The sequence below is a fragment of the Vanessa atalanta genome, chromosome 2, assembly GCF_905147765.1.
Source record: "Vanessa atalanta chromosome 2, ilVanAtal1.2, whole genome shotgun sequence".
NCBI classification, from domain to species: domain Eukaryota; kingdom Metazoa; phylum Arthropoda; class Insecta; order Lepidoptera; family Nymphalidae; genus Vanessa; species Vanessa atalanta.
In genome coordinates this window covers 9,001,773-9,018,447 of record NC_061872.1, presented here as the reverse complement: position 1 = coordinate 9,018,447, position 16,675 = coordinate 9,001,773, and the positions used below count along the sequence as shown (strand labels likewise).

The 16,675-nt window shown below is 31.4% G+C and overlaps 1 protein-coding gene across 3 annotated transcripts in view; it reads right to left on the bottom strand.

Moving 5' to 3' along the window:
* Positions 1 to 16,675, bottom strand: part of LOC125075009 (protein sickie) — a 213,036-nt gene that overhangs the window by 101,786 nt on the left and 94,575 nt on the right. For all 3 annotated transcript variants that reach the window (XM_047686553.1, XM_047686560.1, XM_047686569.1), the window contains exon 3: positions 11,904 to 12,220. In XM_047686553.1, the coding sequence (XP_047542509.1) occupies positions 11,904 to 12,220 (317 nt within the window). The remainder of the gene's footprint in view (positions 1 to 11,903; positions 12,221 to 16,675) is intronic.

Below are 16,675 nucleotides of genomic sequence, written 5' to 3'. Positions count from 1 at the left end.
CTCCAGTGCGGTTAGTCTATGCAAAAGTGTCAGACTTGTATCACATATAGTATAAGTTCTCCTTTCGCATTCCAAATGTTCTATCCAATAAATCATATCGACTATTTTCATTAATTATTTATCCTGTATAAGAAACAAGGTTTTTTTTGAAGCCATTAAAAGAAAGATGGGATTAACCGAAGCGTTGAACCCATAACGACTTATTTACGAGGACGGTGTGGCAAAAGTTTAATATAAGGAATTCTGAATGGCGCCGATTTTAAATTATTGGACGAACGTGAAAATATTTTTAATGCCAAGAAATGGCAATTCATTTTTGAAGTTATTTTTTCTCGCTTTTGTGCATTTTTTACCTGGTCAAAATCCACTGCCAAGCGTCTGGGTAGCTGCCGCCCATCAATAGTTCTATCATTAAGCACTAATTATTTGTGTTATATTGTGTTTGACGGTGTACGAAATTAGTAATGTTTCCTATAGTTAGTGCTAATAAAAACAATAACTAGGAGAGCTTTAAATAAAGAATGGAAAGGAATGGCAAAAAGACCAAATGCCGATGTTGACTTAGTCATAATTTTAAGGATACATAAGAACTAGAAAAATGTTCTCGATTACCTATCTAGTGGCTAGGATATAGGGCCATAGATCCCGAGGTTCTGGATTCAAACCCCAGTCAAGTCAAGTCTGGAAGTTGGAAGTGTGTACCCTCCGCAAAGACCTCTTCCTCAGATGCAGGATCAAAAGCTTTACCCTGCGTAAAGCTTTTGATCCTGCACCTGAACTCTTTGCGGATTTGCCGTCCCATCAGATAATGAGAGTGTAAATTGTATCTGCGCACAAACTTGTGCACTACGATATAACCTGCGTAGTTGGCTGGTCTCCCTTGATTAGCCGCCGTTACCAAGATCGGTCAGGACGAAATTATCAATACTTAAGCAACAATGTAACAAAAAGTTGTCTGATTGAAATTTTATTATAATTATATACGAGATGGTGACCATTTACCATCGAACGGCAAATACCATTCATTATTTAACCAACTGTAGATAACTTCAACAAACAACTATCAATAAATACTAACGACAATTAGAATATTTTTATAAAAACTACAAAACAGTGTTCTGTTAAACAAATATGAACACGGCGGGAAACACTAGTCATAATAAAGCTCCTTTATGGAACCAGGAAGTGTACAAAGACCTACCGCAAAGCGAAAAAACTGCAAACAGGACAAAGTGTAAACGTCGTATACACAAGCGCGTTTTGAAATAACGCCCGCAGATGACATCTGAGAGAATTGCACTCCCTCAAGGGTCACGAACACGATTGCTTAGACATGAATTTGACATATCGTTATTTGAATCTTATATTAAACTAATTTAATATATATTAATGGTTCTACTCACTCTGTGCCTGGTTAGCACTGCAGTTACTTCATGACTGTATCGGTTGATTCACAGAAATGATAATTATTTGTGCAGTATATATCTATAGAGGTTTTTCGTCGTCCATGATGTATTTATTAATATTCCGCATACGATACAATTCATTTTTATTTATTTTTCGAAATCTGCATCCCAAGCGAATCGCTTCATCGTCTATTGTACGTTGATATTACACCAGAAACACGCACTTCACGCACCAATTAAACTGTACAAAGTTTCAATCCAATGAAATGAACGATGCATGAACGCAAAATACCTATACGAAAGTTATTTTTATATAAAAACAAATATCAGTAGAATCAAGCGTTTACAAAAACAAAAAATTATGCCGTAACGTCAGAAGAAATTTATAACTTAATAACACATAATATGTTTTCATACTATTCTATCTAATTATTTCGTAAATAAAAATCATATATAAAGGAAGCCTATTTTTACTGTCATGATTATGAATATGGTTGATGAAACAGCATAAAAGAAACTAGCCGGTTATTCTGGGAAGAATCTACGTTCCAATTCTGCTGGTAGCTTAATCCTTCCCGACGATTTTAACAATTGTGTCAACTATTTCGACATATATAAATATAAAAAATATATATAAATTAACTGCCGTTTAAGCTTCCCTTTTAAAATTAAATTAACCTTTAAAATTGATTTCGACGATTTGAAAGTACTCGTGTTTGTAAGGTTTTGGATAAAGTATGTTTAGATTTTATTAGTGAAGCGAGGAAGCATTATACGATAAACGCGTCTGCTATCATTTATGTAACTGAAGTTTATGCAACTAATTAATTATTATCAATAAACATGCAAATTCTTATTAGAAACTTAATATACCATTAATTACAATGATGTCTGATTAATAATGTTTTTTTTTCATTTAATTACTTGAAATAATTTTTAATTATATGAATATTTCGAATATATTACATTAAAGAGTTTATATATATAAATATCATCATAATTATACATTTAAATGAAAATATTTTTTTGTTAAAAATAACTCAAATTGAAAAATAAAATACTTAAATAAGTATATTGCATTCTTAGTTTCAAAGGGCCTGTAAGTGTCCCAATCTACAAAGGCTTCTTTCTTTAAGAATAGCTTTGGAGTTTATGCCATTACGCTGATCAAGCTGGTTTCCTCGCGATGCTGACCGATTAAGCATGGAAATTCAATAATTGGTTAAGTAATAAAAATAACTATGAATTCGGTTTGAACCTGCTATCTTATGTTAAAATTAACGTGATCTAACCGCTGATACTTCTCGAATAATTGTTCTAAAGAAATGTTATACAAAAAATATTTTAAGAAATACCTACTGATAAATAACGATAAAGAAATACGTGATGGGTATTTTAACATTACAACTGTTTCCCGCTACGGGAATATTTAATAATAATATAAATATAAAAAGTTCTTTAAGTACTAAAAATGTTGATCCAAGTAGCAAAATAGATGAAATTTTAAAAACAATAAATCTTGTCTCCTGCTAATCTATCGTAAATATTTGACTAAATATTCCTAAAACTTTTTGTTTACATAATGCAGTCTGCAATAACCGACTGTGGGTGTGTGTGTGAGTATTTGTTGACGGAATAGATCGACGTGAAGCGATCCAGCGTATCGTAAACGTAAACAAATGCGACACGCGGCGGCCGGCGGCCTGCTGGCAAACATTTGCTCAATACTTCATACCGTGTTTGAGTTTATAATGTCCCAATAACTTATGTATGGTGACAATGAGAGCATAGAATGGCAATAAAGCCTTTAAATTTTGCTTTTTTAATCCTAACTATCTATACTAATAATATAAACGCGAAACTAACTCTGTCTGTTACCGCTTCACGCTTAAACCGCTGGACCGATTTAGATGAAATTTTGTATGGAGATTGTTTGAATCCCGGTTAAGGAATTATTAATTCACCCCTCGGTGGGGTAAACTTTGTATGACGGTTTGTGTCCTATAGGAGTTTTATGAATTTCGAGCGAGTAAATCTGCAGGTTCACCTAGTAATATTATAAACGCGAGTATGAGTGTTTGTTACGCTTTTACATCTTAACTACAAAACCGATCATGATAAAATTCGGCATACACGTTATGAGGAGTACAGAAAATGACCTAACACTACCCTCCGCCCTTCAACCGCAAACGCAAGCGGAGCCGCGTACGGAAACTGGTTATATATAGAAAAAAATTAAATTTTGTATTTGCCACACACCAAAGAAATAAACATTTTAAAGTTTATTTATATACTAGCTACACGGGTAGAAAGTTGTAAATGTATATAGACGGCTATATACATATACAACTCAAGGAACATTCCTGTTTTATCTAAGCGCACAGAGGGTTAGAAGCGACTTTGTTCTATAATTTATACAGATACTACATATTCTTAATGTTATTAATGAAATTTTCTAAAATCAATAAAACACTAAATCAAAGTTTTTTTAAATATTATATAACCTTGAATATCTTTTTCAATTCATTGATGTTAATGAACTTTAGGTTTAATAATTGAAAAGTTCACAAACAGAAATAACTTCTAATCAATTAAGTGTCAGCTATAAGTAACCTTCTTTAAAAAAAAAAGCGAGCCAAATATATTATCTAAGCATAAATATCAATAACCTTTCACGGGCAAAAACTTCCGTCAAGATTCGAGCGCTCGCGTTAACACCCCATTAGCTCCTTCACAAATCAGCTGTCGTACACCTCGACCCTCATTTGATAATTGGTTTTTCAAAACATCGCCCTACGAAACTCGACACTTATCTCGGCTTATCGCGAGAGGAAGAACGTTTTTTTCTGAGAGCTCGCAATTACCTCCCGCTTCGGATGCACAGATTATAACGAGAGACTGATACCTTCTGATTAATGTTTAAAAAAAAAGTGTTCTGATTTAATTATATTCTAAACAGATTTATTTGACATCACTATGTTTTGATGATATTATAATTGTCATACATACGTCATCTATACTATTAAATAAAATTGAATTATCTGTCTGTGATTTATAATGAACTAGGTACCTCTTTTAATTAATATATTTTAGTTATGATATGTCTTTCTTTTCTAACGTGCATATATATATATCGGTGGAAATGACGGAATAGTTAATTGTTTACGTTTTAATATTTTATTTTAATAAATGTGAATTTACTAAACATTGTGATACTTTAATTAAATTGTACGAAACAGTTATATACAGTTATAATCAGTTATATATATACCTACTTAGTTTTGTGCCACTGATGATGATTATGAACAAGACAGTGATGTAATAGTATTATGGGAAATATTCTTTATTCATATAGACACTTTTGAATCGTCATATACAGTGTCGAATTAAATGTTAAGATACCACTTGTTCAGAAATAGATTCTACAGATGTATATATATATGTATATTTAATTATAAATGTGAAAGTAACTCTGTCTGTCTGTTTGTCTGTCTGTCGCTCTTTTACTACCAAACCAATGAACCGAATTTGACGAAATTCGGTATGAAGCTAACTTGGACTCCAAGGAAGGACATTGGCTACTTTTTTGCCCTGACATGACAACCACCCCCTCAAACGCGAGCCAAACCGCGAGCGACAACAAGTAATACATATAAAAAAATACTGTCGACGTTGTTTTGCTTTATAATTGAAAAAAAAAACAGAACTAACCAACGATATGCAATAACAATGAAGGATATTCTCAAAACGTGAACATACCGTTATGTTACCTCATTTTTATAACGGAGATGCGCGTCAATATGCAATCAAGAAAGCGTATTATGCGTTTAAAGGTACAAAACAAAATTTACCTTTTAAATTATGATATAAATTGCCTGAGATAACCGCTGATAATATCGTACAGATTTATGACTTATACTTAATTAGTCGCGATCCGTATATTGGCTGTATAAAGTTGTTCATTATATATTTGCATGTTAATTACCCTCATAATATAATTGTATAATTGCTTTAACGCTATACGGGTGTTTTTTATTCTGATTTTTGTGTCTACACCCCCAAAACAGCTTATGGGAATTAAGCATATAATGCTATTACCTACTTTATTATATTTAATAATATATATTATATAAAGCATAGCATGGGGTTACCTTATAACCCTCGGTAATTTTCGCCCATAGAAAAATTAAACAAATAGATTTGTAAGAATTTAATAAAGACATGGAACCGAAGAAACCCAAGGATATCACTCTTTAATCCAGAAATATAAAGTATTTTTGTTTGGCGTTAGAGCAGCTGGTCCGTGGGTGTTTCCAACCCAAACGGAACTACAACCGTAAAATATCACCCGTATGCGCATAGACCAAGACATTCCGTCTAACCGTTAATACATTAATATTGTTGACAGTATCCATAATGTTGATAATGTACTCGTGACCGATTTTGAACGCGGCGGCTATACTCAGGAGAATCTAGCCAACTGTGGCGGACATGTTATAGGGCATAGGCTTATTCGTAAACATAGCTGCACTCTCTACTCTATCACTCTTATACTCGGACGGGGAATCGAACACGACCGGGAAGAATTCAGGCCCAAAAGCACGTCTCATATGACTTCCCAGACACCGAAAAAAAAATTGTTTGGATATTTTACAGCCTTATAAACTAGCTACTAGACAATCGAGGCATTATTTTAAAAGTTAATTTAAAATATCATAAACACTATATGTTTCAAATGCGATCTGCGATCAGATTAGCTGTACCAACAGCAAAAACTAAACTGTAATCGTAACAGTCGTGCAGTTGTAAATAACATTTTTTTTTTAATGAAATGAATTGCGGATGTTTAATGTTGATGTATTTAAAACGAAACTAATAACTTGGCTAATCTCTATATCAATAATTAACGAGTATATAATAGTTAAAACGATGAAAGGTTATTTAAATTTTAATTGTATTCAATTATGTCAGTTTTTTTTTTATTGCATTGGTTGGCGGACGACCATATGGGCCACCTGATGGTAAGTGGTACACCGCCCATAGGCAAAGGCGCTGTAAGAAATATTAACCTTACATCACCTATGCGCCACCAACCTTGGGAACTAAGATGTTATGTCCCTTGTGCCTGTGAGTACACTTAAGATCATTTCTAATAAAAAAAACACAAGTAATACTTTAATTGAATTTTCCAACATCATCATTAATATGGGTTCTGTATAATACAAAACCAAATACATTTATATAAAGATATGAGATCTTACAAATGATGTAAAGGGGATCAGTTTCGAATGTTTTATTTTAAACATTTTAATTGTTTAAATAGACTTTCATCCAAAGGCTAAATAATATTTAACCATTATTTAAGAAATGACAAGTTTATTTTTGTTATATTTGTAACTTCACGATATCCTTGCATATTTTTATTACCAGCAGCCCAATTTAATTTTGATGGAGTGTTATTGTCTTCTTGGGATTCTGGATGTCTTGTCTGTTTAGTATCCAAACGTCTCTTCTATGGATAATTATAAATATTATTATTGCTAGTCTAATAATGATCTCATATTTCTACTAAAATTAAAAACGTGTGCGATCCTTTATTAAACACTTTTTGAATCAACCTCGTTACATATGTATTTGTTATAAATACAGACGAGGTGCGTTCTGAACGATATATTATGCCGTAATGACATTTAATTATATGACATCTTTGGATTCCACGTATGGCATTCAAGTCTCAGTCGACACAGGTTCCATAGATGGAATATCCCGGTAAGGAAAGTAGACCCATTGTGTAGGCACGGCGGCTGTTCACCCATAAGAACTCACGGAATTCCAAATAGGAAACCCGTCCAGAGTTTGAGAATGCTCTCACTTTTATTCGATACGATGGCATTTTTCTTGGGTTTTTTACCAATTTAATGGTTTTAAGTCAAAGATTGTCTTTTCATTTGTTTTCATTATTTCCTCTTGTGCTTTTATATTATCTATTATTAATGTTGTGATTTTTGAAGCTATATTATTTTTAACGTAAACATTTCCTAATAACATTTTTAACCCCACATTTAAAGCCACAAAAAGTTTTACTCCAAAAAAATCATTGTCCCTGTGATATTAAAACAATAATATTCTAACAAACCTTTGTTTCCTCGCACACAAAAATTAAATAGTCCCTTATATTTTTTTCTAAGCGCAAAGGTCGTGAGACGCGACATTCATTGAAGCGAAGAAATTCATAAACAATAGCTTGTTAGTCTTTGTCGTGAGCTTTGGGCGATCATGACATCCGTAGACTGCGTAATCAGAGAAGCATTGACCGGGAGGCAAAAGGGTAAATTGTAGGTACAGTATCCGACTATGAACTCGTACTTAATAAGAATTGAATTGATACATCTTTAACATTTTATTTGGCGATGTGCATAGTATCCGAATATGAACGTAAGATTTTATTGGATGCAATTAATCATTTACTATTTATTGAATATGATATTTGACATTTTAAGTTTAGAAATTTTGAATATGACCATCGTTGTTTGTGGGATATACCTACCTGATTTTTTCTTTAGAAAGAGTGAGGTAAATTAATGAGTACACATTTCTTAATTAGATGTAGAACAATTCTAATTGATTATGTATTGTCGTCCCTGATTTTTATTATTTTTTTAAATTAAATAAATATAGTTTCTTCTTGATTTCATGACGATAAGTATCGTGGAATCATAAATACGTCAAAGAAAAAATAAAATCTCTAGGTATATAATACAATAAAATATTTGCGAATTTAATATAATATTATACGTTCCAACTTAACAAATTGCTATACGACGCTGTTTATCATAAAGGATTACTTTTAATTAAATAAATATAATATCATCACATGATAATTTATGCTAAAGTAATAAAATAAAAAGGCTATATATTAGCCTTTATGATAACTTTCATTTAAATCCATCCACATATAAGTAAGTAAGTTTTTGAGAAATAGGTATACTTTAAAAAAATATAATATCAACAAAATAGATCAGTGAAAGTAAACTATGGAGTTATATTTTAATCACAACTTCATATCAACATAATTTATTAATAGTGTTTGTGTAACATTCAAAATAAAATAATTAAAATGAATCTAATTACAAGTATCGCAATACGGAGATCTAAAGGCATGTTCTTTTAATTTCTAGGATATCATTCAACGATTGGCTGAAAAACAATTTATACTCTAAATGTATTGTAAATTAAGATTTATTTTGGCTGGCAGAATTATTCTCGCTGCACTTTAGACCTCTTTGTTTACAAACATAGACTGTGAGTAAACCCGCGATGGCGGCGGGATCTCGGCAACCCGCCAATAGAGGGCGTTAGTCGAAAATAGAATGTCGTTCAGAGCATCGAAGAGTTGTTAACCAGAGTTATAAGTTAATACGACCACTTTCTACCGTTGATTTAGGACATCATTCAAAAAGTTTCGTGTTGTTCTTATGTGGGTAAAAGCATGTTGAGAATTAAACAATGTTATAACAGAAATCAAAGTTCATCGAATAACTACAAAACTAACAATGTCGACATAATTAATTATCATTATCGGACGTCGATGTTCAACGACCGATGCTGTATGAAAATATATTTTTATTATTAATGCAATATGAACTATGCTGAATAAGTACCAGTGAAATATATTTTTACGTTAACTAATAAAAAATTGTAAATAATGTTATGTCCTGCAATAAATTTATAATTCAGTCCCTCTAAATACTAACTGCGGTAGGCATTTCCGATCTTCCGTTTTGATCTGCAGTTCACGGCCGTAAATACATTTACACATAACCAAAGCATACGACAGCCACATCATTTAATATTATATTAAAATATTTTTGCAACGTCCACATCCAATCACTTATTTTAAATCAGAATAAGACATAATTTCTCGGAAACTCGATGTTGAAGATAACATCGCAAGAAATAAAAGATAAAAATATATAAAAAATCGATTTGACGAGTTTATTAATTAAAAGATATTATATAAATATTCAATAAAATCCTAACGATGAGGTCAAAGACCCCAGTAGTTGTATTTATATATTCACTGTACTTAATTTTATAGAGTGAAATAGCTTACAAGCTTAATAAATTATTATTTTTTTTATACTAAAATAGGTTTTATTAAGTTTCAACTGTCCGATGTATAAAATCAAATCTTGCACGTTAAATTTGACCCACTTCCCAGTGTCCGATTGAGCTGAAATTTGGCACACTCGTTTGGTTTTCATGACAATGCAGTTTTATTGATCTGATTCTACACCCAGGTTTGTCTCCAGAAATTCTTAACAGTTAGTAAGCAGTGTAGAGACTACATTTTGTATGATTATTTAATGATGATAATATACGTTCTAACTTACACCACGACGTCATTGCTGCAAGGGTTGGTTGCTGATGGTAGAATTACTTGCTTTAAGTTTGGTCAAGTCACAAGAAGGTCTCCTTATTGAGGAACTGGATTGTAGTACGTTATCAGGCAAGCGATCGAACAGCAATGTAAGCGAATTGAACAAACTTAGAAACATGTCTAGCGTAAACTAAAAAAAAATATTATAAAAGAAGCATTCTTTTTAGACTGTTTTAATTTAAAGTTCTAAAAAATAAAATAATAATACTAAAAGTTCAAAATTATTTTTTATTTTGAATATTTATTTATTATTTGGAATAAAAATACATTTTTTACTTGGAATTATAACTTTTGTCAAAACATTTGCACTCTCAGGCTTTTTTGTCATATGAAATAGCAATGTAATAAAATTAATGCTTTTATTTAACATTCTAATATTATAGAACATTCAATCAAAGCTTGTTTTTAAAAATGTTTTTATTTTTAATATTAATTTATTATTACTGAAAATTGTGCAATTGCTTTGCTTTGCTTGAAACTATAATATGAAAATAATAAGGCGGCTAACCTCTTATAGGGTTTGGTCGAGCCGTGTAGTTTTAATTTGGTCGCGTTATCGGAGAAATAAACTTAGTCAGGATATTTATAGAACGAAACTTATAGTGTGTTGTGAATTTTAACAGGGCTGCCTCTAGCTTTTTTACATATATATAATTTGTATGTTTAAATATAAACATATTATAAGTTATAGCTAAAGTAAAATAAAATAAACAATTTTTTTTTACGATATGGGGTAAAATTAATCAAAAGAACAATAAAACAAACCGTATCGGTCTTAAAATATCCCAACGTTGGCCAAAGGCTTCCTGTTATTTTAAGTTTATTAAGTTTTAAGTGTATCATGTCCATCACACGTTTCTATTCTTTATAATTGGTTAACGATTATTGCAAATATGTAAATAATAATTTAATATGATATTTAAATCGATTTAGTTTTGAAGCATTGAAATAGGTACATTTATTTAAGCAGCCGAGATGGCCCGGTGGTTAAGCTCGTGTATCTTAATCGATGTTTGCGGGTTCAAATCCAAGCAAGCACTACTGAATTTTCCTATGATTAATTTGTGTTTATAATAATTCATCTCGTGCTCGAAGTGAAGTAAAATATTGTGAAAAAACCTGCATGTATCTAATTTCCATGAAATTCTGCCAAATATGTGTCCAGCAACCCGCATGGGAGTGGAGTGGTGGTGTAAGCTCCAAATCTTCTCAAAGAGAGAGGCGGGCTTAGCCCAGCAGCGGGACATTTACATGCCTTGCCTTACTTTTTATTTATGCAGTACCAAAATAGATTGAAACGTAATAATATCGAAATACGCGGCGATTACTGTTTTGTATTGAGTAATATTTTAATTTACAATCACAGTTTGTTCAGAGTAACCCTAGGACACACCTTAATTAAGATTTCCATGTATTCTATTTTAATATAAGTATTTCTCATAAATTAAGTGTCAACCCTTACTTGACTAATTACGCGTCGAGCAAGAATCGTCTTGTCTCGTTGAGAAATCGAAGTGAGCTCCAATCCTTTACAGTATAATTTTATATGGAGTAAAACTAATGTTGCGATTGACGCGTTTCGAACATCAAAGTTAAACGGCAATTTCATCTGTCGGCCGAAATTAGTAAATTTTGGTATAATGTGCAGTCGTAACTTCTAAAAATACAAAAATCAAAGTCTAGTTTTGTCGTAAAATTTTGTATGGTAATATAGTTTGTGTAGGTACTTAAAAAACTATTATTACTACAATAAACTCGTCATAATTAATGGCCGACTAGTAAATTGTTAAAATAAATTTGAGAATATGATATATATGAATTTAAAATATAATAAATTTATATTGCACAAAAAATTAAAAGCCACATTATCCATATTTGAATTCCGCAATAAGAGCCATCTATTCATTATTATTAAAACTTTTTCATATTCATTAGATACTTCGCTATTCAACGATAGATGGCGTGTAAAAATAATTACAGAAAATTGTTTAATATTTTGTTATTATTAACTAATGATTATTGGTAACAGAAAAATAAATTTAGTATCAATTACTTACCTATTCGCTGTTAACGTCGTCATTTCGACGTTGTTCCCACAAGCTGTTAGTATTTCATCGCAACTGCTGCCACCTGTTATCCTCTGGACGGAACTTAAAACTGGAACGTCTTCGCATAAACTCTTGCCCGAGTTTGTGGCATTGCCGCAAGGTGGCACTGTGCGCTGTTTCGACGCTTGCTTGTGTCGGCTTAGTGCAAAAAATAACGCTAGAACTGCTTTTAGTTTGGCGTCCCGAATATCAACAGCTGTTACTTGTTCTAATCCTTGGACTTTTTGTGCGTGTAGAAAGTCTAAACAGCACTGGACGTTCTCCAACTGGAAATAAAAAAATGAAATAAGTAAAAAATATTGGAACCTAAATACATAGTACATACTATTTTATTATATCACTTCGTCATGATAACATATAACTTTGTGGGAATCAAAACAAATATTTTAAATTTATGTTACAAATAAACTTGCTCTAATGTGCTATTCTTAGAAATTAGGTACTAAGGAATGGAAGCATTTTTTTAAAAATGAAGTAGGTATGTATGTGTTTTCGTATTTTAAATATAAATACGTAAAATTGAAGAAAGAAATACCTTTTAAAACATCCTTTTATTTAATTTATGTATATATATAGGTATTCAAAAAACCCTAGATTTAAATACAACTAACGCCAAGTAAAATTTCAGCTTAAACATGACTGGAAACTAGCTTAAAATTTATGTTAGAAAAATTTGGAACAATGTGGATCGGTCTGATTATTATGGAATTAAACTAAAAAAAACGACGATGCTTCGACGAATTAAATTCGCGCAATTCTAAAATGGAAAGTAATTCGGAATAAAATCGTTTGACGTGCATCGCACGCATCACGCGTACTAATGAGAGCTTTTACGTGCGTCGCCATTATATGCGCGTGCGCAACCCGTGGCGCGCGAGGGGCGTACACAATGAGCTTATCACTTAAATGACCCATGAAGAATAAATAAAATCATGTTGACACTGACTATTTATCGGCACCTGCATCTGAATTAACATAGATTATTTAAACTACTGTGCCAGTCGTTTTTCTCAAAAGTAATAAGTAAGTTCTTGCTATGTTTACAATTTGTTTTTTTATACGAGATTTTAATATTAATAATAATTATACCATTTAATATAATCTTAGTTTTTTTTTTTAATTATATCTTCATAGATTGTGCATCGCTTTGATTGACAGCGACAGCCTTATTTCTTATATTCTTTATTACCCTTAAATTACAATGTGTTTCACAATCAGTAAATAAATTGAATAACTACACAGTTTCTTGATTGTTTTTCTAGAATATACATTTCCGGTTTAATCTTATTTAATTTAATCTTTTTAAGTCCTTGTAAAAGATTTCTTTAGTAAACTTTATTTTGATTTTGACTGTATAACAATACAACGAGACAATAAGTGTAATTTTCTCTTAAATGTTCTTTTTCGTGTCCTTTTCAAGATATTATGACAGTGTAGGAACATAAAATTACATTTATAACTCTCAGTAAGGTTAATATCGTTATATATTTTAACAAACACAAGACATGCTTTAATGTTAAAATATGTTTTAATAAATAAGCGTCAATAAAACAGTGGGTCTTTTTTAGGAAATAAAAAAAAAACACTGTTTAATATTTGTAATTGTGTTCCAATTGGTTTTGAGATGTTACATTTTATTGTAAATAACTGTATGTTTGTTGGTGTAATAAAATTGTCATTGTCTCATAAGTCAAAACATCGTAACTTTTTCTAATTAGTATCGTTTAATTTATGTATTTATTATTGTTGTTGTGCAGATACATTGATTCGTGGATTGAGGTATAGAATCATAAATCAAATAATCATGATTCTCTACCTAAGTGATAGTATTATTGTTATATTTTATTTGCAGATAACATTGGAAAAATGTGTTTAAGAATTTTCAAGGAGTGCACTGTGTGTATCAATAACGTCATATGTGAATCTATATGTATATATATATATAAAGAATATATATATATGTATATATATATAAAGAAAAGCGAAATACCACTCACTGATTAATCGAAATCTCAGACACTATAACACCTACAAAGTTGAAATTTGGCAGATAGGTTCCTTATAGGGTATCTACATCGGCTAAGAATTTTACGAAACCCCTAGCAACTTCAGCTAGTATTATATAGAGTGGAATTATTCTCCTCAAGCAGTGGTTAAGACAATCCACGACATATTTATAAATACTTAGAGTGAGAGCTTATCGCTAGCCGTGCAAAACTGTAGGCTGCTCGCTAGTGTTAAATGAAGATAATGACTTTTTTCGACTCATTAAGTAATTTAAAAACAAACATATGTTCATAAAATTTCATACACATAAATTTTCTCATAATTACTTTTTGATATTCGAGGAATGTAGATCTCTATCCCAATTTTCTATTCCGTTACATCGAAATAATTATGTTATATTTACTTAAACTGTACCTAATTGAAAAATTACTTAAACTTCGAGAGCGTCCACATAACATGTATGTGCAAACATAATTACTCTAAAAGTAGATCACTGGATTCTTAGAAAAGATTGGCGCTTCACACTGGCATTAACGATTATAAAGTTGATTCCACAATGCACCAGTATTTAGTTCAGTTTTGTTGCGACACAAGGGCCGGCGTCGGCCCTTAAAAGGCTTGTCTACTGATCTCATAGGTCACCGGCGCAGCACCGTGGTGTTTACAATACAGCCTGTAGCTTAACGTAAATACGACCATATGTTTTCCTTGTCACGGTTAACGCCCTTTGTAAGATTCATGGAATGAATTATTAATATGCCTTATTCATTAAATGGGGACGCTTCATTTCTTTATTATATTTTTAATAATATTCAGTTGTATGTCGGAGATGTGTGTACACAGTTAGATGTGACTTATGAATATTTAGAGAGGTAAATTAAATGTTTGGTCTACATGAATACCAATTCATAAAGACCAAACATTCTCCTCTAAAGGAAATTACGGCTGTTATTCTAATTTTACTGTGATTGAACAAAATCGACTTTTAATTATTACCAATGAAACTAAACTTAATGTTAAGCAGACATTAAAGAATTAAAGTGATTTAATTCTTTAATGTCTGCTTACTGTATATTTTTTTTATTATTGCATGGTTTAATGGGGTGGGTAAATAGGGTACCAGATTGTAAGTGGTCACTACCGTGCAGACACTGGCGCTATACTATACATATCATAAAAAACAAGCACTTAAGAAGAGACACCTGACTTTTTAACTATTGTCACGGTTGACACCAATATCAATGGTAAGAATCGCTCTAGTTGTATTTTATGTGCTGTCTGACAGCTGACGTTGCGACACGACAAAAGTGTGGCTCCAACACAAGTTAACGAGATTAGATCAAAGGTTTAAACCTTCCTTTAAAGGTTTTCGGTCGGGTTCGATGAAGCAACTACTGTTTGATTAAGGTCAAAATCGAAAAAAAATAAATAGTTAAGTAATGTTAAATTGCAGCTGTATACGATTTTAAATATATTTAGAATGTTTATTTTAAAGGTACTTCATACAGGTCTTCATACTGTCTATTCCCTCATACTTTGGCACGCAAAGGAAAGCAAACCGAAACCGGTGACAAATAGGCTTCACGATCTTTACGAGGCGCAATAGTGTAACCGTACTTCCTAGTTTCTGCAATATCACGAGACTAGACGGAGAAACTGAGTAACATTTTATTCGGCTGATTTATAAAGAAACCACTAGATCAATACCCATTTAAAAAAAAATAGCAATATCTCAAATTAATTAAGGAATTACTAATATTCCTATTTACCCCTCCTTTTAAGCTTATCACTTGTGTTAGGAGTGAATACTACAATAGTATAAGGAGTCAGGATCGTACCTGCGATCTCTTACATCGCTGTGCGCGGCTCGTACATCATTACGCTATTGACGCTTCATACAAATAATTTATTATTATTATATTTTATATTTACAGAGGATTTTTCTTTAAAATCATATTAAAATACGTCACCGTTGTCTTATTACAGAAATAAAGATTACGTAACTAAAGGCGCCATCAGACTGATCATTCGACCTGGACAAATGGCCCCAGAACAAATTACATTGCAACGTTGACCAAATCATCTTACAATGTCAGATTCATAGAACTTCAAATCTAAAATGTCACTGACCAATAATAATTTGCGGACACTTGACAATTTACGTCTTGACAAATTAATTGAGTTTTAGATTGAATGACAGATGAGAACAACGTGGCTTTGTTTTAAAATCAGTCGCTTTTATTCCAATGGTAAACTTATAAAATAACGTCTCAAAAGTGCTGTTTTATATTTATTCAAATGTTTTATTTATTCGCTTAGGTATGCTGTTAAACCATAAACGCAGGTGAATTTATTTAAACGCTTGTAAAAATTACATTAGAAATTCTGGAATAAAAATTTTATTCTAAAATGAATAAGAAACGCAAATCTTTTAAAAAAAGTCTTTAAAGGTGAATTTTAATACCCATTGTGTTGTAAAAGTTGTAAACTGAATAAAATATTTAAACGTAGCATATCATGACCCAGGCACGAGTCATAATAAAATGTCCCATACTAACTCAATATCAACGAATACTAAGAAGTAACGTAAATAGTAAATAATTATTGTCAACAGAAAACTAGCGATTTTATAATTTTATATTGTATTATTTTATTACGATCAATACCGAAATTTAATTTAGATTTTCGATAATTCTTTTTTCAAATATAAAGTA